General features: G+C 40.5%; 1 protein-coding gene across 1 annotated transcript; it reads left to right on the top strand.

The window, feature by feature from the left end:
- Nucleotides 1-13: 13 nt before the first annotated feature.
- slc28a1 (solute carrier family 28 member 1) lies at nucleotides 14-26,872 on the top strand. Its single transcript, XM_076272637.1, has 20 exons — nucleotides 14-162; nucleotides 296-745; nucleotides 924-1,168; nucleotides 4,094-4,170; nucleotides 4,630-4,658; nucleotides 7,628-7,719; nucleotides 8,180-8,369; nucleotides 8,590-8,731; nucleotides 9,590-9,703; nucleotides 10,762-10,836; nucleotides 10,940-11,020; nucleotides 11,124-11,204; nucleotides 11,749-11,874; nucleotides 12,098-12,228; nucleotides 12,413-12,581; nucleotides 21,217-21,396; nucleotides 25,783-25,864; nucleotides 26,015-26,113; nucleotides 26,422-26,527; nucleotides 26,631-26,872. Exons 1-20 carry the CDS (start codon nucleotides 14-16, stop codon nucleotides 26,737-26,739), a joined length of 2,727 nt encoding a protein of 908 aa, XP_076128752.1. The 3' UTR covers nucleotides 26,740-26,872.
- Nucleotides 26,873-27,603: the final 731 nt, after the last annotated feature.

The following is a 27,603-nucleotide window of genomic DNA, read 5'->3' as shown; positions in this document are numbered from 1 at the left end:
ACACTGCCACCGGATGGCACCTTCACAACCTGCGGCACCACCGACCCCGGCCATCCCAGCCATCTACCCCTTCCAGACGGTGTGTTTGGACTTTTTCATGCACAGGGGCGTACACTACCTTGTTACGGTGGACCGCTATTCGAACTGGCCAATCATCTCAAGGTTGATGGGTGGCGCCGCCGACCTCATATGCCACCAAAGTAGTGCCTTTGCAACGTACGGGATGCCTGAAGAGCTTGCATCAGACGGGGGGGCCAGTGTTCACCTCGGCCAAGACCAGGTCTTTCCTGCACAGATGGGGCGTGCACCACCGGCTCTCATCAGTGGCCTTCCCCCACAGCAACTGCCATGCAGAAATTGGGGTGAAGACGATGAAGTGCCTTATCACCGACAACACAGGCCCGAAGGGTGAACTCGACACCGACGCTGTGCAGAGGGTGATACTGCAATACCGTAACACACCGGACCCAAACACAAAAGTATCCCCAGCGATGTGTGTTTTCGGCCGCCCGATACGCGATTTCATCCCGATAGTCCCCGGGAAGTACAGGCCGCATAAGACTTGGCGTGAGACGCTGATGGCGAGGGAGGAGGCCCTCTGGAAACGGCACATCCGCGCAGCTGGCGCCTGGGCGGAGCACACCAAACACCTTCCACTTCTCAAGGTGGGGAACATGGTCCGCATGCAGAACCCTATCAGATGGGACAGGATGGGCAGCGTCGTGGAGGTGCGTCACCATGATCAGTACAATCAAGATTGATGGGTCAGGCAGGGTCACGCTTTGAAACCAGAGATTTCTGCGCAAGCTCTGCCCGGTTCGCAACAACCAGTCGCCACCCTGAGCGATCAACGACGATAAGGCAACTCGCGTTGCCGTGCCGGCACCTGTTGTGACATCACGGCTGCCTGACCTCATGTGCAGCCCCATAACACCTCTGTCGGAGACAGGGCCCGCTCCGCCACCAGTACTGACGTCGGCGGGCTCTCCTCTGTGCGGGACGCAGACGACTTCTGTTGCGCCAGCAATGCCAGGTCAGGATGCGTCGAGCCGGGACCTCCTTCGTGCACCGCTGCCGGCCTCTGAGGCCCCTGTGACTTTACCCCCCGTCGGAGCCCAGCGTGTCTCGGGCGACGGGCCCGCGCCGGTCCTACAGGATGGCCTGCCTGGCACAGGGACTATTCTATGGGTTAACCTTACTGTGGGTTCTGTGGGCATTGTGTTGATATACACTTTGGTTAAGTGTTTATGGTGCATACGGCCACTCGTTTGACTTTGTTTTTCTTTCAGCCTTTCTTTTGGCGTGTTCAAGGCTCAGGGGGAGATACAGAATATTGCACTATGGTCCTTTATGCTGTTGCACGTAGCAAAACAGGAAGTTGATAACACATTTGAGATGTAAACAGACCGGCACTTTCAGCTACTCACAACATGTTTGATTATTGTCATTTCGCTGCTATTTTTCATTAAAGCAAGTGACAAATGGAATGTTGTTCTTATCTACTAATGGTCCCGAATTTAAGGACGTTTCAGAATGCCTCACAGCTACAGACAACGATTGGCAGACAGAGCGAGATGTCACTTATGCTGCCAACCAGAGACTGCTTTTAAGTCACATCGTTGCAAATGTCATATGATGATGCATCATTCCACAAAGTGGTTTGTCTTCTCTATCATAAAGTTATTCAATATAGGCTTAACAATAAACATATAGCCTTAACTCAAAATTGCTGTTAGGCTTATCATTTTGATCTGTGAAAAATGTCACATGCAGCCATGCCTAAATTCTGCTCACTGCACATTTATTAAAGGCTAATGTATTATAATATATTCAGTGTTCATTATTAAATGCTTAGCTGGAATGATGCTTTTTCATATCATCTTATTTTTAAAGCATGCCTACCTACAGTATATGGGTTTTCTACAGGAATAGCATGTTTGAACGGGCAGTGCAAGTACAAACTGCTCACAATGTAGTTTATGGCAATGTGGTTATCACAGAACAAATACCTATTTTATTCTTATTCTTTCTATTTTATACACTAGTTTTTGAATAACTCAAATATCAAAATCAGCAGGTTATCAGCCTTCAAAATCCCATATTGGTCAGGCTTTAGGAGATGGAGACAAATTGACATACACACACCAAATGCACACACACACATCCACACACACACACGCGCGTGCACACAGGAGCACACACACATACACAGACACACTCACACACACACACACACACAGGCCTGCACATACAAGCATACACAAAAGTTGCAAGGGGGGGTGGAGTAGGAGATGGAGACAAATTGACAAGCGTGACAAGGATGAACAGGACCAGTGGTCATATTGTGTACCGCTATGTGGTACATCTAGTTTCACCTGTAGGTGTCATGTGAAGATGAAGAGTAAGAAGCAACAGCGAAATGCGTCGCTTACGCCAATAAAATAAAATAATCAGTTAATACACCAGTGAGCGGTGATCTTTCACATTTTTGACAAAGACAAAGACTTTGGCCTTAATTATTTATAGCCTACTTTGCTATTCCCAATCTGCCACTGTGATTGCAGGGCGAGGTGAATAGCACTTGCTGACGTTACTGATTGTGATGTTAATTATTCCTTAGAAACTACAACAGCTTTTTCTCTCATCTTTTTATCTTTATCTAACCTTTGATTAATAATAGTCTGCAATAATTATGTTTTAAAAAATAATGGTAAGGACCTAGACGTGCCTTATTACAGTAAGAAAGTGTCCACAAAACATTAAAATGTCTAATATTTTGCAAAACACTGACCTCTTGTGTGGAACATTTTATTGGAAGTCACTGTACAACTAGCTTGTTAAGAAGTATCTGGGACATACATTATGCAAGAGTGCCTATTGCCCTTAACAATTGCACCACCTTTATACAGACAAACATGTTTATGATACTTAAATAAAGGATCCCCCCAGGAGTGGAAGAGATCTGAAAATGTTGATGCGCGGATTTGTAGAAATACACAGACTCTAGACCAACATCTGAAAATCATACAAATCATGACATATCACATTTTCACTAAAAGACCAATCTTTATTTTCTTATTTTCTGATCTCTTTTAGCCTAGACATCTAGACGCACCCGAGCGGCAGCAAATGTAGTTTGCTATTGTTTTCAAAATACAGAGTTTAGAAAAAAACACCTGTGCCAGCATTGTATTTACCTGCACAAGAACTCTATAAATCACATCTTGTTTTGTTTGGCATTTGGCTCGTTCAGATATTCAGTCAAAGACTGGTTGACTGATTATAGTTTAAGACATATTCTGTTTAGATTAGATTATTACTGCAAATTATAGTTACTTTGCAAATATGGAGCGATAATAAATAGAAAAAAGGGTATTATGAGTTTTGAAGTTGATCTTGGGCTGAGACAAGGGAAGGGCTATTTCTCAGGAGTTCAAATGAATAAATACAAGAAAAAAAACATGGCCAGTCTCATATTAAATTGGGCTCACTTATGTCTAGGAGAAATAAAATAGACTATGGAGAGATCTTATTTCGAATTTTCCTTTGGTATGGGTTATTCTTAACAACAACAAAAAGGTAATCATGTCTAAAAGTTACACATCAACCTGAGAAACATATTTGGTTATGGTTATGATTACGGGATTTGGCAGACACTTTTGTCTAAAGCGACTTACGTCCACCCTTCTGAAGAACCTGTCCTTATCCCTTATCTTGGTTATCACTTATACTGGAAAGTGCTATTGTCAGAGACAATCAGAGTCAGAGATCCATGGTGTGACAGCATAGATTCACAACCACGTGGTTAATTACTGATAAGATCTGGGAAAGGAGTATATTTTCCTGTTCGTTGCAAAGACATGCCATTTGTCTCTCAGTCAAAAGGGAACACACAATGAGTAAGCCATTAGCCTGCTCTTTCCAAGTAAAGTTTGGAAAGGTGTTTTTTGCACCTGTTCTTCCTCTTGCTCTCTCTTACATTTGCTGTCTACCCCTTACCTGTCTATTTTACTTTGTACATGGAGGAATTATTTTTACCTGCAGGTGCTTTGAAGACGTATCCATGTATGTCTTTTTATTTGTTTTTCCACAGCGGAGACAAGTGATATCCAGCTGAACGGTGTTTACTCTAATGGACACGGGGTGGACAATAAAGCATTTGAATCAGAGGTAAGTTTCAGCGCTTGGTATCAGATTTTAGATAGCTAAATCTGGAGTGAAACCGTGGGAATCGGTGCGGGAGAAGGCATAGGGCTTGGCACTAGAGTCACCTGAAAAAGTGATTTGCTTTTCTTGTCCCTGGTTTTTTAACCTCAATTTGACAAGTGTATAATTCAATTTTCTAGGAGGACAGCAGTGATGGTCACAGCAAGGCTTCGACGGATGAAAATGATGATAAGGGATCGACCATGAAATTAAAGTCATTCTGCAGGTACTGTGCTCCAATGGTGAAATATTTTACAGCTGACAGCACAGACTTCCAATTTGAGGAATAATTGACTGTGGTCACATACTTATTTCTCTGAATGCATGCGGATAAGATTATGAATGCATACCCATTACCCCCCTGTTGCTGCCTGCATCATAGACTCTGTATTGTGTCTTTGGACTTCTCATTCCTTTGTGAAGGTCATGATCCTGGCCCTGTGTATAGATGTGTAATCTGTGAAAGGCCACTCTACTGCAAGAATCCTCACTTCTGACGTATCTGAAACTCACTGATTTCAATATCTCTGGGTGAAATGGTATCCCTGTAATTGGTGTGAGCATGACTTTCTGACCATGAGACCATGATGAATTTGTTTTTTGTAATATCCTGAGAGTACCTCATATCTGTTATTAGTCAGTAGTTTGTCATTTGTCATTCGTAATGTATTTCATTGTATTGCATCAACTGTAACTCAATGTTGTGTGACTGTGAGGTTTAGGGGTTTCATGACTACTGATTTTTACTCATTGTTTTTCATAATACAGATGGGTCTCCAAAAATTTGAATATCATGGAAAAGCTCATTTTTACCCCCTAATTTAGTTCAAAAAGTGGATCTTTCTTATATTCTAGATTCATTAGATATAAAGTGAAATACAGTCGAAGCCAGAAGTTTACATACCCTGTACATACATGCTGACTAAAAAGAGGAATAAAAAATCATCTTTTGGACATTGATCTTAATGCCTTAATTTTAAAAAATTAGAAAAAATCCAACCTTTAAGGACAGGAATTGTCTTTGTGAATAAATAATGTATCATAAATAAATAAATAAATATTCTTCCTTAAAATACAGGGGCTCATAAGTATACAATTAAAATAGCCCCACATCATCACATACTCTTCACCATATCTCACGATTGGCATGGGGTACTTTCCATAAGATCATCTCTCAATGCAAATCAAACCTGTTATTAGGCTAACTGGAATAAAACCATGTCAATCTCTAGGTATGGTGAAGGGTATGTGATGATGTGGGGCTATTTTGATTCCTAAGGCCAAGGGAACTTTATCAGGATGCATAGTATCTTGGATCCATGAAAAACTGCCTTTAAAAATAAAAATCTGCCTGCCTCTATGGGAAAAGAACATATACTTATGAGCCCCTTTATTTTAAGGAAGAACATTTATTTATTTACGATACATTATTCATTCACAAAGGTTGGATTTTTCCTCAATTTCCAAAAGATGATTTTTTTATTCATCTTTTTAACTTTTCAACTTTAGCATGTGTATGCTAAGGGTATGTAAACTTCTGGTTTCAACTGTATGTCAAGCCATTTTTTGTTGTAATCTTGATGATTACGGCTTACAGCTCATGAAAACCAAAAATGAGTATCTCAAATTATTAGAATAAGGAGGATGTATGTAATACAGAAATGTTGACCTTTTGAAAAGAAATGAACTAATCTGGCTAATTTGACTAACCTAAAATAGTTCATTTATACACTCAATACTTGTTCTGGCTGCTTTTGCACAAATTACTGCAGCAATGTGGCGTGGTATGGAGGCAATCAGCCTGTGCCACTGCTGAGGTGTTATGGAAGCCTAGTTTGCTTTAGCGACCTTAAGGTCATCTGTATTGTTGGGTCTGGTGTCTCACTTTTCTCTTGACAATAAACCATAGATTCTCTATGGGGTTCAGGTCAGACGAGTTGTCTGGCCAATTAAGCACTGTGCCCGTTTCTCAAAGTCATGGGTCTTTCAAAGCCTTTTTTCCAGGACGTTACATCATCGAATCTCGCCAGCACTGTTCCAATGTCAAGGGTACTTTAAAATTCATATTACTGAGTACTGACTACTGAAGTACTGAGTCCTTCGTTCTGAGATTTTCAAGGTTGCATGCATGTATCCTCTGCGTGCTTGGAACACCCACAATCCTGTGCGCACATGATTTTTAATAATAACTCGCTAGTCTGTTCCATTGTGTGTTTTCGATTATGCTAAGAAGAAGCCTTGCCTCGTCTTTGAAGGATTCGACTCGGCAGGACTCGTTCTACCAAGCACGAATCCTTGAGGATCTCCGTAAAGCTTGTCAGCAGATGGAAGCATGAAGTGCACTAAAATCTCCTGGTAGAAGGCTGCATTAACTCTGGACTTGATAAAAAACAGTGGACCAACACCAGCAAATGACATGGCACCCCAAATCATCACTGACTGTGGAAACATCAAACTGAACTTCAAGCAACTTGGATTCTGTGCCTCTCCACTCTTCCTCCAGACACCTGGGACATTGATTGGACCCTGATATCCAAATGAAATGCAAATTCTGTTTTTATGTGAAAAGAGGAGTTTGGACCATTGATCAACAACGGTCCAGTTCTGTCTCTTCTTAGCCCAGGTAAGACACTCTAACCTGGTCACTGATTCAGGAGTGGCTTGACACTATGCCACTTGTAGCCCATTTCCTGGACACGTCTGTGCATGGTGGTTCTTGATGCAGACTCCAGCCTCAGTCCACTCCTTGTGAAGTTCCCCCAAGTTTTTGAATCGACTTTGCTTGACAATTCTCTCAAGACTGCTGTCATTCTTGTTGCTTGCACACCTTTTCCTACCACACTTTTCCATTCCAGTCAACTTTTCCTGAATATGCCTTCATACAGCACTCTGTGAACAACACCCTGCCCACCTTCTGTGGCTTCCCTCCTTGTGGATGTCAAGGAGTGCCTTCTGGACAGCTATCAAGCCTGCAGTCTTTCCCATGATTGTGGTTGTGTTTATTGAACCAGGCTTGAAATATTTCACTTTATATCTAATGAATCTAGAATATATGAAAGATCCACTTTTTGAACTAAATTAGGGGGGGGGGGGAGGGGGGGGTGAACTTTTCCACAATATTCAAATTTTTTGAGACCCACCAGTTGTCAACAAGTCATTACTGGTACAGTGCTGGTGCTAGCTGTTGGCAGTGGGTCTGTTGTTATTGTATTTTAATTAATGCAGTTGTATACAACTTACATGAAACTGTGGAACAGCTCTCATTTTTGGGAAGTACTTTAGGAATGTTTAGCCTTTAGTCATTTTGTCCACGACTGCAGCTGCCTACACCACCGACTTTAATAGTCGATTAGTTGATGAAACCCCTTGTGAGGATTGACAAAATGAGTCCTGCTGTCACACTTCTGTTTGTATTTTTCAGTAAGGTGTTTGAACCCATTAATGCAGTTGAAAGATACTGCAAGGATCATTCCAGAATCATCAAATACATTGTGTTGGCCTTACTTGGAGCAGGTAGCATATCTTTTACATTATAAAGTGGAGGAACCCCCATGTTCCCTCCAAATCACAGCTTGTCTAGACAAGTAATGACCATGAAATAACACACCTGACCCAAAAGCATTGGCGTGAACCTGATAGATGAGATTTTGCATATCTTGAAATCTCTTGACAATTTACTTGGTTACATACTGTGACCCTTTCACCTGGTACAAACCAAAACCTACTGAAAACTTGGAACTTAAAAAACTGAAAATGCAAAATTTGTTTGAAAATTAAAAAGCTGTTCACTTGTTGACAACCATGTATCACTCAACCAACTTTATAGTCTTACAAACAGAGAACTAAAAACTTGCAAAGACAAAGAACAACAATCTAAGAATTTTCAAAGAACCAAACTTATAGAGTATGATGTAGAAATAATGTTTTACTATATGGATTCCTAAATAATTGTTTTTCTCTGATTTTCCTATAGGTTATGTTGCATATTTCATTACAGCATGTGTCATGAACTTTAATAGGGCAATTGGCCTTGTAGTTCTCACAAGTTTGGCAGTGGTCTCTAAAGCGTACGACCTTGTAAAAAAGTACAAGGGAGAGGACATTAAGCGATGCTTCAAGCCCGCACACAGGTGTTTCAAGAGCAACCTGAGGTGGATCAAATGGTCAGTGATATGTTTAGGATCTTTTTTAGTATTTGCTTTGTTATTAACATCCACATCAGAAATAACAATAATAAAAACTTGTTATGCACTTGTAATATAGGCTATTATTATGTGTCATATATGTTTTAGTGTTTTATCCTAAACTTGCTTGAATTTCAAATGAAGTGTTCTTCTCATGCTTTAATTGAAGTAAAAGAGATATTCACTCTGGATTCTGCAGGGTATTCATACTGGTTGTGCTTGGACTGATCGTGGCTTGGCTAGCAGTGGACACCAGCAAGCGACCACAACAGCTCATATCATTTGCGGGCATCTGTATGTTCATCCTGATCTTGTTCCTCTTCTCAGCCCACCGAACGGCGGTAAGGATGGTGTTGTTTACTGTCAGAAGGGTGCTGATATGTCCTTTCCTCTACAAAGGCACACACCCCGTTTCTGCAGTTTACCACATGTTCTTATCTATGAACACAATGTGCAGACTTTGGATTTCCTCTGGACTTTATACCACAAACCTTGAAAATGCTTGATAATGGATCTGCTCCTAGTTATTTTAATTCAATAATCAAGCCTTACATCCCCAACCGCCCACTACGGTCTTCTGGTGAGCGTCTGTTGTGTCGACCAGTCATGAAAACTGGGTCTAATTCCAGACTCTTTTCTTCAGTGGTTCCATGTTGGTGGAATGAATTGCCCAGTGCTCTCCGTTCCTGTGGTAGTTTTGGGTCGTTTAAGAGGGGTCTAAAGACATTCCTATTCAACATATACTTAGTTGTTTAAGCGCTTATGTGTTATGGTTTGTATAATGTTGTTTTATTTTAATTGGGCTGTTAATTAATTTGACATTATTGTTTATTATTGATATTCTCCTTAATGTAGTCTTAGCATGTCATTGTTTTTATATTATTGATTGAATGGACATTATTGTTTTATTATTGCCTTTCCCCTTTTTTCCATTGCTTTTTTTATTAGGCTATTGATTGAATTGATATTATTGTGTATTATAACTATTCTCCTTATTATATTTGACCTACATTCTAATCTGTTCCCTGTTCAATTTTAAATATCATTATGTTGTTTTGTATTTATGTGTCGCTTTGGACAAAGGCGTCTGCTAAATCCATAACCATAACCATAATGTGTTCACATGTTTGTACAGTATAATCTTCTCACATACATACATATTTAAACCACATTTACATGTTTCTTCTGCAAAATTATAGGTGTCATGGCGACCTGTCTTTTGGGGCCTTGGTTTGCAGTTTGCAATGGGCTTGTTTGTGATAAGGACAGAACCAGGTCTCATTGCATTCAAATGGCTTGGAGATCAAGTCCAGGTAATGTTAACCAATGTGAAAAACTAAGCATCTTCTAATAGTTCTGTTGATTTCACTGAACTAAATAAAACACAGAGTAGTTTTTAAGTTTTAAGTAGTAAGAAAGCATAACAACAGACAGACAAACAATAACAATAACAATAAAACAATACAACAAGACAAGCTATGTGTGGAGCTATGTGTGGAGCTATGTGTTGGGTGTAGAGGAGAAGTGGTTATTAAACAAAAAGGTCTTGAGATGTATTTTGAAAAAGGGAAGGGATGGACAGTCACAAAGAGGTTGTGGGAGGGAGTTCCAGAGTTTGGGGGCCAAGGCACTGAAGGACCTGCTTCCAGGGTGGAGAGTCTGGTGCAGGGGATAGTTGCATAGGGAGGTTTTGGTCAGAGGATTTGAGGGAGCGGGAGGGAGTGTAAGGGGTCAAGAGGTCGCAGATGTAGGGGGGAGCAAGGTTGTGGAGGGCTTTGAAGGTGAGTAGTAGTACTTTGTATTTAATCTGGGACGGAACTGGTAGCCAGTGGAGTTGATGGAGAATGGGGGTGATGTGTGCAGATCGTTTTGTGTGGGTGAGGAGTCTGGCTGCAGAGTTTTGAATGTATTGCAATCTTTGAAGGGATTTAGTGGGGAGACCAAGGAAAAGTGAGTTGCAGTAATGACGGGACCAAAGGAGTGGACCAAAGTCTGTGCATCACTAACAGAGAGAAAGGGTCGGAGACGGGCAATGTTGCGGAGGTGAAAAAAGGCAGTCTTAGTGAGTGATTTGATATGAGGATCAAAGCTGAGGGTGGAGTCAAGTTGAATGTCAAGGTTTTTGACAACCAGAGTGGAGAGGACAGGTGAACCATCGATGAGACTGTGAGGTTTGGAGAGCATGCTTTTAGGGCATGCTTTTAAGTTTAATCTTGCTATGGTGAAAGTTTGCATGAATGTGCAATCCTAAAATTGCAATGACATTTCAATCATATTAAGAACAACAACATTGTGACAGTAGTGGTTGTCAGTTATATATAACATTGTACAATACAATGAATTAAATTCTGACTCATCTGTCTCATTTCAGATCTTTTTGAACTACACGAAAGCTGGGTCTGAATTTGTGTTTGGAACAGAGCTCACTCAACTCTTTGCCTTTCAGGTGAGTCAACACTTTTAATCACTGCCTGGCTGTGTCGTATAGTCTTTTTGCAGCTGTCCGCTCTGGTTTGCTATTTCCTCATGCTGTATGTGTGACTCTGCAGGCATTGCCCATTGTGATATTCTTCAGCAGTATCATGTCTGTCCTCTACTACCTTGGAATAATGCAGTGGCTAATTATGAAGGTAAAGGCTCCTGCCTGTTCACAGACTGGTTTAGAGCATAAGTGATGATTGAATGGAATGTGTAATGACTAGGAGCTATGCAACTGCTCTCTCTCTCTCTCAGATTTCCTGGGTCATGCAAGTTACAATGGGCACAACGGCAACAGAGACGTTGAGTGTTGCAGGCAACATCTTTGTCGGCCAGGTGAGGTGGAAGCACAAACTTAAACAAAAATCAAAACAAAATATATTTTGGGACACTGGCAAAACATTTCCTCTAGATTTTATAAATTCCTGCCCTTACAAAACACTGGCTAACTTCTGACACCTGATACAACATCTTACAATATCTTAAGCTTTGGCAGCCCATCTATTATAATTTTAATGAGTTATCAAAGGCTTCTAAAATGTCCCTTAGGATGAATAAAGTATCTATCTATCTATCTATCTATCTATCTATCTATCTATCTAAGACTTAAAACAGGATGGATGGTTTGTTGCTGTTTTGGAGAAAGAACAAAACAATAACATGCTTGTAAGGAACCCCCACATGGGCTGGCAGCGATCTGGGAGTTGTGGTGCAAATCTGTTGCATCATGCATGCTCCATCAGAACCAAATCTGTTATCGTGTTACTTAAAACATATAGAGGAATCAATATTAAAGTAATGGAATAAACTTGAGGGCACATACCAAGCACTGATGTGAGCCACTGTACATACTGATGAAACGATTGATACTCTGTGGCAGACGGAAGCTCCCTTGCTAATCCGTCCATACTTGAATGACATGACCCAATCGGAGATCCACGCAGTCATGACAGGAGGCTTTGCCACCATTGCTGGAAGTGTCATGGGAGCATTCATCAATTTTGGGGTGAGGCTTTGTGTTAGAAAGATTAAGTAATTGTTTTCAAACTTCTTTCCCTGCCAGTCCTTTGTTTGTTGGCCAGAGTAAAGTCTCTTTTGATCTGCCAGAGTTGTGGCCTCTATTATCAAATTAGATATGGCTCATCTTTTGAGTGTTTATCATTGACTGGTATGATGCAAGTCAGCAATTGGGCTTGTGATATCTCATCTATGGTCTCTCCACCCAACAGATCGATGCTGCCCACCTGATATCAGCTTCTGTTATGGCTGCCCCCTGCGCCCTGGCCATTTCCAAGCTTTCCTACCCTGAGACGGAAGAGAGCAAATTTAAGAACAGTAAAAATGTGAAAGTGGATGGAGGGTGAGTGAACAATGCCCTTCTAGTAAATAGGTGAGGCAGGGAATGTTGTCTTTGGAGTTCTTTTAAGGTCAGGTCAGATAATCAACCTGATGCTGGTCAGGTTGATTACCTTCATTTACCTTCATTTTCCCTGTGTTGTTATGCCAATCATCATGGTTATTCTGAACTTTGCTTTTTTCAAAAGGGGGGAGCAAAATATTTTGGAGGCCGCTAGCGGAGGAGCCTCAGCTTCCATTGGACTCGTGGCTAACATAGCCGCTAACCTGATAGCATTTCTTGCAATCCTCGCATTTGTAAACGCAGCTTTGGCTTGGTTTGGGGGCTTGGTGAATTATCCAGAACTCACATTTCAGGTTTGTGGGTCACATATACCTCATGTGTACATTATAGATGCCCTGCCCTAGTTAGCAGGTAAAAGATTTTCAGGGCAGCAGATGGGGGTCAGGATGTCATGTTCAACTTCTATAATCACTGGAAGTAATATCTTAATGAATCAAATTATTTGAGGTGGGAACTGCATTTGGATTCGAGCATTTCACAACTACATACACTACCAGTCAAAAGTTTGGAGACACTCCATTCCACTCCATTACAGACATCCCAACCTGCAAAAAGTCATTTCAGGGAGGTATCACGAAGCCCCCCCCCCCCCCAAAAAAAAAAAAAAAAAATATATATATATAAAAAATAAATAAATACAATAAAAATAAATAAATAAAATAAATAAATAACAATACTAAAAACAACTTTAGCCTACTTATACTGAAATAGAGATTAATATTTTTGTTCAATAATGTCTAGTCACCAAATAAGGAAGGCCTATAGATAGTAGCCTAATTGTGAAAATAAAATATGTAGATCTTGCAGTTTGGTCTTTTCATGTAGCCTTGGCAACTAAGCCATCTAGTATAGGCCTGAATAATATGCACATGAATTGACACTAGTTAAACTCACCTCAACATGTTTTTGCAATCATTTAACCCACCATGGGCAATGCTAACACTGTTACAAACAGTGCAGCATGCAAGATTAGGCCTATCATTATTTTTTACTCTTATAAACAAGGGTACACTTTAAAATGGGTCTTACATATTCCTTTTTTGGGGGCACTGACTCTGTCGTGACTCTCCTGTTCCTAGATACACTGAACTGATCAGGATGCTCTCTGTCTTGCATGCGCTCAGACACACGCACCACCACCCCTCTCTCTCTCCCGTCATGTGTGCGCTACACTCAGATGCACACGCGATTTTAGGTCTCCCTCTCGCATGCGCGCTCTTGATCGCTCGCTCTAGATTCCGGGAGATTTTATCTAATTTGCGGGCATCAGGGAGCCACTATCAATATGCGGGAGACTCCCGGAACTTCCGGGAGACTTGGGATGTCTGCCATTATAGACCGAATACCAGCTGAGATCATTTGCATTGTTTTTTTTACTCAGGGCAGTAGTTTTTAGATTACATTATGTGCTTACATAATTGCAAAAGGGTTCTCCAATGTTTTCTCAGTTAGCCTTTTAAAAGGATATCACATTAGCCTTTGCAGCATTGGATGAGTGGTTGCTGATAATGGGCAATGTAGATATTGCATTAAAGATCAGCCATTTCTGTCACGTTTTCAGAGAATGGGACTCAGGTTCAGATAAGACAAACACCCAGAATTGGCTCAGAGGAGGAGGTTTATTAGCAGGGACAAAAGAGCTTCCACAGTCTGAGAGTAATCCACAGGGAACACACTGGGCCAATCTTCAACAGAAAGCAGTCTTCAGAAAACGAACAAAAAACAGTTCAGGAAAAACAGTCATAGAGGGCAAAACACCAGCAGGAGAAAAACAGGGCACAGGCAACTGGACACTCCAAAGAGGGTGCAGGCGAAACACAAAAGTCAATCCTCCTTCACGGCAGCAGGCCAGTCTTAATTTACTGGCAAAAAAACACAGGCTGGCAAAAAATAGAAAAAACTCGGCAAAAGTACAAAATCTTCAGGGAGAGACACAGTCAAGGAAAAAGCAGGCAGAGGTCAAAACCAGGCAGGCAAAAACTCAGTCAGTCAAGCAGGCAGGCAGGTCGCACTCGAGAACAGCCACGAGAAGACGAACGTTCTGACAGGGAGGCGGACTGGTAATGGGGATTTTAAAGCCAGCTGAAACTGCAAACAGATGCAGGCTGATTGACGCTGATTGGTAGGCAGATCAGAGACACCAGTGGAAGCAGGTGAGAACCAGGAGCAGACAGAGGAAGGGCGGAGACTCAGACCGACAGCAGTGGTACATAACAGCTCCTGGAGAGGGGGACAAATAGACAAAACACTTGGAGGACAATCCACAAACAGTGAGTCTGACAATTTCTTTCTACAACAGTCGAGAAACCTTTTGCAATTATGTAAGTAATCTGAAAACTGCTTCCCTGATTAAAAAAAAAAAAAAACTATTCAAATGATCTCAGCTGGTATTCTGTCTATAATGGAGTGGAATGGAGATTTCTAAGTGACCCCAAACTTTTGACTGGTAGTGTATGTGCAACATGCCTTTTGCTGACTGAGATAACGGACTGTCAGGTTGAAAAATTCTGTGGCCTTTCAGTTCTTGGTTGACATCTGTGATTGTGCTCTTTCATGCTTCAGTCCTCCTGTCCTACTTCAGATGTAACTAGATGTACCGCGTAGCGGTACAAAATATGACCGCCGCTCAGTCCTGCACATCCATTCCGCGAAAATAAATCATATTAATGAATTTGTCTCCATCTTCTACTCCATCCCCCACTCTTGAAACGTTTAAGTATGCTTGTTTGGAATGTGTTTTTGCACACATTCCGCACACAAAGTAGCCTACTGGCACTGCAAAGGTGAATAGATTTGTTTCTGGGCCAAAAAATCTGTAACATTGTAAAATCTGAGGTAAAAAATGTTGAGGACAAGATGTTATACAGCATTTTTAGATAGTTCAAAGGGTCCTTAATACAAATCCACTGTATAACATTTAAATCAGGTCTCCACTTTCTCGGAATTTTCATTCAAAAATGGATGCCTTGCTCTCAGGCGAGAAAATACTGGTAGATAGGGTAAAAAATTAAACTTGTATGTATCACCACAAAACTTTCCCAGTTTTTCACTTACATTAAGACAAGTATTTTTTGTATTGCATGTTTTCTGAAATGTAATGTTTAAATATGCAAATGAGGCTTAATCTACTGAAATATGCGCTAATTGGCACAAAATTCCAAACTTGACATGAGGAAGCCACCTTAAATATTAGCATTGCTATTTAATGATATAATAGTAGCCAGGAAGTAAAGAAGGTCCCTCTAAACACCATGGAGGTGTTAGCCAGTATGTTAAATGTTAGCAATCATGGGTTTTAACTTAGATTCGGGAATCCTGGATATTTTGTTTTATCGTCTAAGTGGAGCTGCTTAGCTGAACAATTGTGTACTTTGTTCAGAAAGCATGTTCAAAAATATGATACTGAACCATTGTGAATTTTCAACATGGTGGCCGTGGCAGCCATTTGTTTTCGGCAAGGCATTGGGCGAATATCCGGAAGTGAAAACACCCATGGATCCGAGCCTAGGAAAAGGAATACCAGCCGGATGCTAACCCCGTTGAGTGCCCATTCATATTTTTATATCAGATAACTTTACATCTGAAGCCTCCCTTCAACATAAACACTACAAGGCTTTACAGACCTACGTACCTAATAATTCATTAATACCTGAAAGTCAACCTGTCACTAAGATTGGAGCTCTACCGCTACTTCCCGAGGTGGCCCATGAGTGGTCAACCCTCCTGACTGTGATTATGCAGGCAAACCAACTACGTCGCCTGGTAGTTGGTGAAGAACATCCAACTGTTATCTCTTTTGACATGGCCCTCTACGAGAAGGTTGTTCAGCTGTTGGATTCCAGACCTGATCTGAAGAACTCCGTTGTTCCAAGGCTTGGGGAATTGCACACCACAATGGCTGCTCTGAGAGCTCTTGGGACTTCTATAGAAAATTCAGGTATAGATGATGCCTGGATAGAATCGGATGTCTTTGGTGCAGCAACAACGAGGCAAATCCTCAAGTGTACACATTACAAGCGTTCTTTGCGTGCCCATATCTACTCATATGTGGCTCTGTACGAATTGGTTCTGGAGCAATTCTTTATGGAGAACCCACAGCTGAGAGATGTTTGCTGGCAGGCAACAGAGCAAGTTGAATTGGCCTGCTCTGAGAAGGACAAATCCACCAAGGTTGAGTGCACAATGCAGGCTAACAGTACATTCCTTAAAGCTTTGACTAATGCCGAATTTGTGAAATCATTAAATGATTGGGAAGCAAAGAAAGCTAAAAATGCAATGTTCAGATCCATCATGAACTACTTGCATCGAGTGGAGACAATCCTCTTCTTTGTGGCAGCTTCTCGCACTGCTGATCTTGCACTCCATATTCAGGCTGCAGAAGGACTTAGTAAGCTTTTCTTTGCATTTGACAGAATCAGATACAAGCGACTGTGGCCAACATACATTGCTGACATGCATGACCTCAAAGCTAAGCATCCTAAGACCTGGAAGGAACTTCAAGAGGGTAATCTCTCAGTCACAAGGAGTGGCATTCCTTTTGTGTCAGTTGGTGCAGACCATGCATGCAAACATCTCAACTAGGACCTAGTGAGATAAATAGAAACCATCAGGCAATAAACAAGATAAAGGCTGCCATACTCAGTCATGGCAATCCAGTTACTGCTGAAGGTGACAGGTTGAACAACATGATCACACATGCCTACTGTATGTCCCACAAGAATTTGTAACACAAATCTTGAGTGTTGATGCAACTGGACAGAAATTATATGAAGACTATGTTGAAGGCAGAATCAATGGTGACAACAGCCTTTGGTCACCTGTCAAGAAACAAAACAACAATATGTTCATGTCAGGCAAACTTAAATCCTCTGTAAAACTGTGGATCTCAGAGAGACCAAAGATCTCTATGGGAGACTACTGGTCCTTGCCAGGTCTGACAGACATGTTGACCAAAAGCAGGCTGTGGGCAACTATGAGTTCACGCAAACACCACAAGCGTGGTGGTGATGCACTTCAATGCTCAGACAAATCTTAATTGATACATCTTTTAGAAAATTTGGCAAAGGAATACAAAGATAATGAGGAGCAACTACAACCTGGATGTGAGGACATAAAATGTCAATGTAGAATGTCTCATCCCACTCACAACATTGCCCTTGTAGATGGCATGGTGGTTGTTCAAAAGTTGACAAAGTCAACAACCGTAGGCACAGTCAAAGATCTAAGTGAGTGGTTCTATGACAGACTAATGTCTCTAACCAGAGACTATGATGAGGTCATTCTGGTGTTTGACACATACAAGGCTGATTCTTTGAAGCATATCACAATGCAGAAAAAAAGACGAGGAATCCCTATCCAGTACCAAATTAGAGCATCAACAACTTCAAAACATCAAGAACTTTCCGATGAGCTGTTTACTCTCCCATGACCAGACAAAGGCAGATGTCACAGAGTATCTGGCATCAAAGACCATTGAATACAGTAATAACTCTCCAAACCTCATCATATCCTCTGCTGCAGGACACTCAAATAGAGAAGAAGCAGACACCTTGCTGATTCATCATGCAGTTTTGGCATCACATCGCAACCCCTCTGATGCAAAGCTGATGTTCTTCTCTCCTGACACTGATGTTCTATTACTAGTCATAGCAAACTATAAGAGTCTGTTGAAAGATACTTGTATTTCAATGACATCTGGGATTCTGCAAGTGGAACAAATTTGGACAGCTCTAGGTGCAGATTGTTCAAAGTATTTTCATGCATTCACAGGAGCAGACAACACCGGGCGTTTTTCTGGAATAGGAAAGACCACTTATGATTGTGTTCTCAATGCTCTACAGATGCAAAAATGAAGTAACAGAGGATCAGCTATCTACTTTGGCTAAGTTTGTATGTGCTGCATACTTACCAAAAGGGGGTCCAGATTGACAATATCCCAGAATTGAGATGGTATCTTTTCTGCAAGCACATGGCAGAGAGTGACAAGCTTCCACCCACATGTGCTGCTCTGAAGGAGCATGTCCTGAGAGCCCATGTTCAGGCCAGGGTATGGGGACAGGCAGATATTGCGCACCAGGAGTTCCTTGACCCATTACTGAATGGATATTTCAAAGACGGAGATAGCCAGCTGAGACCAGTCACAACAAAGTCTCTGCCTGCACCTGAAGCCATCATTGAGATGGTAAGATGTCTGTGCAAAAAAGAGGCCAGTGTGGAACGCCAGAATGATGATGATTCTCAGAATATAACATTTTTCAGTGACAGTGATGATGACAGCAAGGATGATAGGGATGTGTAAACTGTTTTTTTTGGTGCTTTGGATAAGTACGAGGAGTAGGGGAAGGGGAAAGTTAGTATTCCGAAAAAAAGCGAGTAGAGTCGAGTTGAGCTGATACAATAGGAAAAATATATAAAATAAATAAAAAGAAAACACTAAAACAAAACACAAAATATAATAAAATAATGATGTCCTCCAATGAGGGGGGTGGTGGTGGGGTAAAAAACAATCAACAAAAACATAACATTAAGGCAGCTGATTGGCAGTAAAATATAAAACAAAAACCCTAATATGGGACAATGATCATCTAAATCTATTTGACATGATTATTTGCCATTCAACATGACATTTTGACAGCTAGAAATTAAATTCTAGGTAATCCTGGACATGTGAGATTGAGAAATTAGTATTTGAAGGCGGCCATTTTGAAAATCCAAGATGGCCGCCATATTGACCTTTGAAAATTGTCAACCAAAAATTTTCTGATTCTTCATACTCTAAGGTTTCCAAAAATATATAGTTTTCCTAATCCCCCCAAAAATTCAACGAAATTACACAAGGAAACTGACTACAACCCACTGTACAGTAGCTCAAGGTCTGTGGCTAAAGCAGCCATAATGAAAGCGTTATCATTGTTTGGATACTTCACACACACGTGTTTTTTAATCGCATAGACTACAACTACCAAGCTGGAACCAAAGCACATCGACTCCCCTCTCACACCCTAAACACGCACTTCGAACAAACAAAAAGCGCCTCAGTCTCACGGAATAGCCATAGGCAAAACTGTATCTGACCGGTGTAACGTTGGTACTAAATCATCCATCGCAAAGAATGATTTTTGTAGCACGTGCAACAAATATGTGTAGGTACAGCCCTGCCCTGAATACATCTCAACGTGCGCTCTAAAACATCTGGTTTAAATGGAGATGTAGATCATCACGGGTGCGTTAATAAATCTACATTGCGGCGAGTTGACACAAATTATTCACTTTGACGAATTTATGTAGTTTCAGTTACTTTATGTTGAGCCATGCTCTTCCTTGAATCACCTTTGAAAATAGAGGATTGAAGTAGCCTATGGGTGTTTGGGAATGAACGTTGACTCAGATGCTTTTTGAGACCTTGAGCAGATGTCCCAGCCCGGTGTTTAGGATGCATCATAGACAGGTTATCTTTCAGGTAGTATATTTTCCATTAAAAAACCATCACGTAGCTAACGTGTTGTGGCTAACTCACTTAGCTCCTGTTAGTAGGCCTAGCCTAGGTTATGGTCATAAGCAAATAAGATGACAGTCGAAAGATACAATTAGTGCTGTTATCGATTTGCTTGGTAGCCTATAAACGCATTTATGGTTTTCTACAAATACATCAATAATCAAATTGGCCTCCATCACTCAACCATGCTAACGGTAACATTATTTTACCTACGTTCTGCTATTGATAGGATTAACGTAGCCTACCTGCAGTAAAAAACAAGCATGTCCGATAAACATTCTCAGATTTATTTCGGCTTCAAGAGGAAATGGGAATTACATGTCATGCAGAAATCATCCTACCCTTAGACATTCTCTGCGGTAAACTACTGTGGCCTACAGTCTTGTCCTTGTAGGAAGTGTAGTGTCTTTCCAACCCACTTTAGATTAACTTCCAACAAAATTACGTCTCACTGCAACGATGCGCCATCTAGTGGACAAACGACTACTTATCGCCAATACTGGAAATGCAGCCATGATGATGATGATGAATATTTATTATGTCATATAGGGATTGTCAAAGTTCTAATACCGATAGTATGTGGGTGCCTGTGTGTGTGTGCATGTGTATATGTGTGCACCACCATCTACAGGCCAATGAGTGTACAGTCACTAAATGTACACATAACTTAATTTTTTGGACCCCCCCCCCCCCCCCCATGGATGAAATTCTACGAAACTTGGCATACCCCCAGAGAATGTCAGGTTAATCATACACATAAAATTTGGTGCAGTTCTGAACGTCTTTACTGAAGAGAGGGGCGATTAAAGCAGAATGATATTGCATTTTCATTTTTTACCGGGGGGGGTGCAAATCACAAATGAGTGATTATGGGCTAGGTTGATGTGGGGCCTTGAGACCAACATACCATAAAAATGTCTTCATCCTCGGTGCCACGGTTCAGGTAGTTATTTAGGAAAAACTGCATTTTTTGGGTTTCGGGGGGCCCAGCGCGGAGGGGGAGTGGCCCCCGGGGACCAAACAAAATTTTTCCGTAAAAGTCTAGTGGGGCTACATACCCACCAAATTTCATGTGCCCCGGTGTTTCGGTGCCCCGGGTATCGTTGACCAAAATTTCAGGAAGTAGATGACGAAAAAAAAAAAAAAAAAAAAAAAAAAAAACTTTGACAATCCCTATATGACCGCTTCGCTAGCGGCGGTCATAATAAATGCAAATGTAAGATGCTATATGTAAAATGTATGTATGTAATGCAAATGTAAAATGTTGTATGCTCTTTTCCTTACCGTTTCATTTGGACTTACCAGCTATGGTAGTGATCTAGCTAATGTCTATTCAACTGTTAGTTGATTAAAATGTGTAATACCAGGTATAGAAAATAAAGAAGGGGCAAGTGTCTTACCTGCATTCAGGATCCTTTTCATGCTTCCCACAGTTAATCTGTTCCTACGTCTTCATGCCTGTGGCCTTCATGATGGGTATACCTATAGAAGATGCCTACGTGGTGGCCGAGCTCATTGGTACCAAGCTCTTCCTCAACGAATTCATTGCTTATGAGAAACTATCTGAGTTGAAGAACAACAGGCTCAATGGCTTGACTGCTGAAACCATCTCTGTGAGTAACCACCATTTTTACTTACCCTTTGGAACTGGTCTCATGTTCAAAAGATCTCCCTGAACCGGTCAGTTTCTGTAAAGACAGATGTTAGTCATTTATTGAAGAGCTGTGCCATCAGCTCTCTGAAATAATTGATAGCTTCTGGCAGTATGACATAGGTTGTGTTATCCAGCATTTACACTACTTCATAGTCTATGGGCTAAGAGGGGTCGCCCCCCCCCCCCCCCACACACACACTACTAGACTTAATATGCAAAAAGTGGTCAATATTGAGCACATTGGGTTTAAGGACACCAATTTTCTTAGGGAATGAATAATGTATCATAAATAAATAAATGTTCTTACTTAAAATACAGGGGTCATAAGTATTGACACCCCTATGTTAAATTCTCATAAAGACAGGCAGATTTTTATTTTTAAAGGCCAGTTATTTCATGGATCCAGAATACTGTGCATCCTGATAAAGTTACCTTGGCCTTTGGAATTAAAATAGCCCCACATCATCACATACCCTTCACCATACCTAGAGATTGGCATGGGTGTTATTTCAGTTAGCCTATTAGCTGGTTTGATTTGCATTGAGCTCAATGCAATATCCATGAAATAACTGGCCTTTAAAAATAAAAATCTGCCTGTCTCTATGGGAATTTAACATAGGGGTGTCAATACTTATGTGTCAAATACTTACGTATTTTAAGGAAGAACATTTATTTATTTATGATACATTATTCATTCACTAAGAAAATTGGTGTCCTTAAAGGTTAGATATTTCCTCATTTTTCACTTAAGGCATTAAGATCAATTTCCAAAAGATGATTTTATATTCCTCTTTTCAGTCAACTTTAGCATGGGTGCCAACACTTTTGGCCATCACTGTATGGGTAGTCAATAGGGTATAATTTATAGGCTAGTAAGGGTCAACCTGCACTACCCACTGAACTTAATGGTATTTTCTTGTAGCACTGGTCCAAAAGTTTGAGAAAAATCATGTTAACAAGAAATAAACTCATTCCTGCTGTATTTGGTCAAGTCAAGTGAAATTTATTTTTATAGCACATTTAAAAGCAACAGCATTGCACCAAAGTGCTTTACATAAAAATATAAGAAAATATTAATAGGCTAAATAATGAAAATAACGGACGTAAAATCTCAAAGATATATCAACAAATGGCCCTTGTATTAATATTAATGGACATAAAAACAAAAATGAAAGAAAATGACAAGGAGTTTAAAAATAACAGAGAAAAAAATAAAGGGGGAGAGGTGAAGGGGTCATGGAGTGTTAAAAGCTAGGGAGAAGAGGTCTTTAGGTTGGATTTAAAGCTACTGATAGTGGGGCAGGATTGGACATCATTAGGAAGGCTATTCCAGAGCTAGGGAGCATAGACAGAGAAAGCTCTGTCACCTTTAGATTTAAGGAAAGCAGAAGGAACACAAAGAAGACGCTGGGAAGATGATCAAAGAGGTCTAGGAAGACAGTAAGGAATTAAGAGTTCACAGAGATATTGAGGAGCTAAGCCATTTAAAGCTTTTTAGACAAAAAGCACAATTTTAAAATGATTTCTGTGTTCCACAGGAAGCCAGTGCAGTTTAGCCAATATTGGTGATATGCATAGGGTGATATGTGGTCACGTTTCTTAGATTCAGTTAACAATCTGGCTGCAGCATTTTGGACCATTCAGGGTGGATTTAGTTAAACTTACATAAAGTGAGTTGCAGTAACCAAGCCTTGAGGAAATAAAGGCATAGATAAGAATTTCTAAATCACTGTAAGAGAGAAAAGACTTAAGCTTTGCTATCATTCTTAGCTGGAAAAAGCTGCCCTTGACAACACTATTGACTTGCTTATTAAATATCAAAGAAGAGTCTAGGAAAACACCCAGGTTCTTAACAACACTGTGATGGTTAACAGACAGAGGGCCAAGGGCCTTGCTTACAATGTTGACCGTGCTTGGTGGTCCAAAAAGGATCACTTCTGTTTTATTGTCATTAAGCTGTAAAAAATGTTTAATGTCATTGAGACAGAGAAAAAGGTTGCTCAATGAGCAGGAATTTTCAGGGGCCACAGGTATGTAAAATTGGGTATAATCTGCGTAGCAGTGGTAACGAATATTGTATTGATTAAAAATGGAGCCCAGGGGAAGCATGTATAAAAGATGATGAGGAAGCATTACCTAAATGCACTGAAAAAGATCTATCAGTTAGATAAGATCTGAACCAATTTCACACAGTAGCTTGCAGACCAACTTCAACGTCTAGGCATATTAAAAGGATCCTGTGGTCAATGGTGTTAAAAGCAGCACTAAGATCCAGGAGGTCACAAGAGCCAGAGTCAACAGAGAGCAGTATATCATTATGGACCTTAAGCAAAGCAGACTCTGTACTATGAAGTGGTCTAAAACCAGATGGAAACTTGTCAATGATATTAGAGGTGTTTAAATAGGAAGAGACCTGTGACAGAACAACTTTTTCTAAAATCTTTGAGAGAAAGGGCAGTTTAGATCTGAGCCTACATTTTTTCAAATCCATGGGATCAAGGCTAGGCTTCTTCAGGAGAGGTTGCACAATAGCATGTTTAAAACCAAAAGGTACCACTCCATTTGCCATAGAACTGTTAATGGTGCTCAAGACAAAAGGGGAAATGGCTGCAAAAACTTCTTTGAAAAGGTGAGATGGAAGAATATCAGAGTGGCAAGAAGAGGGCTTCATATGATACTGGTTGGAACTGTTGGAGGCTGCTAATTACAGACTGATACAAAGCAGGATCAGAATTTGAGGGTGAGATATGAGAGTATATGTTGTCAATTTTGTCAATAAAGAAATTGAGAAACATCTCACAGGCTTCTGTTGTAGCAGGCAAAGAGGATATAAGGATGATTAATGATAGAATGAATTGTGTTAAACAACACTTTAGGTCTGTGACTGTGAGCATTATTATTAATCTACCTTTGCTGCTTTGATTGTGCTTTGATAAGCCTTAAAATAATCTCTAAATATATCGCAGGAGGCCTGTAGTTTATCTTTTTGCCATTTTCGCTCTGCTTTCCTGCAAGCCTTTCTGAGCGAACGGGTAGTGGAATTAAGCCAAGGAGTAGTTGACCTATTGGACTATACTCATTGACCAGAGGTTTAGATGGGCAGCATATGTGGATGTTAGTCACCCAAGATTAGTAACCTATCAGCACGAAAGGCCATAAAAGACAGAAGATCAGCAAATTCTTGAATGAAATTACAATTAATTTTTGGTGGTCGGTAAACTAAAGCACAAAGTACATAAGTGTTCATCTTAAACAGTTGTAGTTCAAAAGTAGAAAACAAATCAGTTGGTACAATTCAAAAACAAACAAAAAAATAGACATTTTGAGATGAAATCACCAGTTGCTTACATAAAGTGGTCAACATTAACTAAGTTAGGTGAAACTATACACAGTGCTTAAAATGTAATATAGTCTAGAGATAATTGTGTATAAATAATCATGCATCATACAGTAGCCTATTAAATACCATGTATAATTGTCCCACATCCTAAACAGGCACAGAAGGATGTGTCACCAGAATCTGTCATGGTGGCTACAACAAGGTTCAATAAAGGCTAACATATTGATGTTTCCCAAGGTATACATACATATGCAGTATATGTCTAACTACCCACTGCCCTCAAAGTCATCGTCACTATCCGACTCAGTATCAGAGGCCATGCCCTCCGCATAATAGAATTCATCATGGTATGTGGACCCCTCCTAGCCCATAGACTATCAGTGTTGTGATAAAAACAGCTTTCCACCTTGTATCCAAAGATATTATGTTTTGCAAATTAATAGATATGATTTGAAAGAATAGTGGCTCTTCAAATCTTTTTGTAACTAACCATAATTTTGCCATATCTTACCTTTTGTTTGCATTTGCATCTGCCAAACAGTCTATGTTGGTCATTGTTACGGCCCAGGCTCGTATGGACCGAAAACATGAAAGGGAGACGAACACTGAATGAAATTATCACAAATATTTATTGGCATCACAAAAGTATGTCATGGGGATTTGGGATCATCTGGTTGAGAGTGTAGTAATTGGAACGCCGGCAGGAAAATCAGAGTGAGTGTGGTGAATGTTTGTTGTATAGTCAAAGGGAAATGTATGCGAGAGTGAGTGAGTGCGTGCATGAATGTATGTCGTGGGCCTGAGTCTATGTGTGTGTCTGGTTCGGGAGAGAGCGAGAGAGCAAGTTGGTCTGGCTTTTAAAGCCCATTTGCGCACAGGTGTGTCTTAATTGGCAATCAAGCACTCTGCCATCTCCAGCCAGCCAAGGCTCCGCGGTAGCACAGACAGCCAGAGACAGAGAGGGTCGTAACAGTCATAATGTGCAATCTTTCCATGTCTTTACAGATCAGGTCAGAAACGATTTGCATCTATGCACTGTGTGGCTTTGCCAACTTCAGTTCACTTGGGATTGTCATCGGGGGCTTGTGTGAGTATCACTGTAGAAGCCATTTTGGGTCCCACACTCCAGTGTCTATATATGTAATGATAAAGGATTTACATAGTTTACGTGTTTCACACTCCAGTGTCTATATATGTAATGATAAAGGATTTACATAGTTTACGTGTTTCACTGCAGCGTCCATCTGTCCTGCACGAAAGAATGACATTTCCAGGCTTGTGATGAGAGCTCTCATAACTGGTACCTGTGTGTCTCTCATCAATGCATGTATTGCGGGTAAGAATTGCTCCATGTACTTGTATGCACAGTAACCGTCTTAAGACCAAAGCCTGTTTGTGACTCAGTTTGACTCACAACGCATGGCTCTGATAAAACCAAAAGTTCTTAGTGTGTTCCAACACTGATAAGATGGCCATACTCACCTGCACCATAAGTTACTTTAGGCTAGAAGGTTCATCTTAAAGAATCTTGTAAATACACAAGATTGCAGTGCTCAGCCCTAAACCCCTCCTATAAATACGGGTGGCTGTAAAAGTACACTTACTCTCTGCCAGACAATGATTGTGCATGGTTATCTTATCCAGGACTCCTCTTTGTACCTCCTCTGAACTGTGTGGAGTATTTTGAGACCTCTGTTTTTGAGATCACTGACCCCAACATCGAAGGTTGCTGTTCTGACCTTTTCAATAGGTGAGTTTACCTCTTTATCCACCTTTGACCTAGGTACTGGCAATGTTTTCCCTTTAACCTCTAAGGTTACTTATCCCTTGTCTCTTAACGGCCTTCATTGCAGTGCGGTGATCAACGGGACCATGTCATTTGAGGGTATCTGGAGTCAGGTGACAAACGCCACCATCTACTTTAACAAATGCTGTAGTCTCTACAATGGGACCATGTGCTAGTAAACTATTCAAAGGTGTTTTTCTTTGACCCAGGACGAGGAAGGGTCATAGTGTGTATTTTTATACGTGTTGCAGGAATGTATTGGATATGGAGTGGCATGTGACATCAAGATACCGTGCACATGTTCAGTCCTCTGATACTGTGCATGTTACTGTTTTCATGCTAAATGCCAATTTATTTATTCAAACTGTAAGAGACAATTCACTTTTGAATATATATATATCAATTGTAAATTAGTGAACAGAATTGCACAATAAGCTGAAAAACTATTAGTCAAGATCTTTTGTTAAATGTTAAATATGCGTTTGTATATATTACTTTTTAAGAATTGTAAAAAAATCATAATTTACATTTATGATATCAATAAAAATGTACATGCCATTTTCTAAATTATATTATTTTGTTCAAGGTATAACATTGCATACATTTATGGCAGAATGGACTCTTTTTATTTATACTGTACATTTTTATTTTATAAAAACAATTGACACAACAGCACCACACACACTTACCTATCACACAGGATCACAAAGAACTCTTACTATTATTCTTTCTTTTTCTTTCTATCTTCCTCTCTGCCTCTCACAAACACACATGCACACAGATAAGACACACACAAACACACACACACTCACTCAAACCCTCAAATTCATGCTTTCTCTCTCTCTCACACACACACATACACAGATAAACTGAGACACATACATTCTGTATTATGAAATGATCACTGCTGAACAGTTATGTGACACACCAGGCAATGCATCATCTCTTTTGAATCAATCTTCTACAGAAACCCATCTAGTTTTTTTAAGCTGTGTCATTTATAATGATATAATTCACAATGGCTCATCGGAAATACAAAC

Source organism: Alosa pseudoharengus, unplaced genomic scaffold (assembly GCF_046254945.1).
Source record: "Alosa pseudoharengus isolate Yale_2024_CS ecotype anadromous, Long Island Sound unplaced genomic scaffold, YU_APseudo_1.1 YU_APseudo_1.1_scf_10, whole genome shotgun sequence".
NCBI lineage: Eukaryota > Metazoa > Chordata > Actinopteri > Clupeiformes > Clupeidae > Alosa > Alosa pseudoharengus.
Note: the sequence above shows the minus strand (reverse complement) of the source record. Positions and strands in the feature narration are given on the sequence as shown.

Bases quoted from the DNA above. Each gene is read 5' to 3' on its own strand.
- slc28a1 (XM_076272637.1), top strand. From the start codon at position 14: ATGGCACCTTCACAACCTGCGGCACCACCGACCCCGGCCATCCCAGCC. The intron at 9,704-10,761 runs GTAATGTTAACC...GTCTCATTTCAG, and splicing joins GGCTTGGAGATCAAGTCCAG to ATCTTTTTGAACTACACGAA. The intron at 10,837-10,939 runs GTGAGTCAACAC...GTGACTCTGCAG, and splicing joins CTCAACTCTTTGCCTTTCAG to GCATTGCCCATTGTGATATT.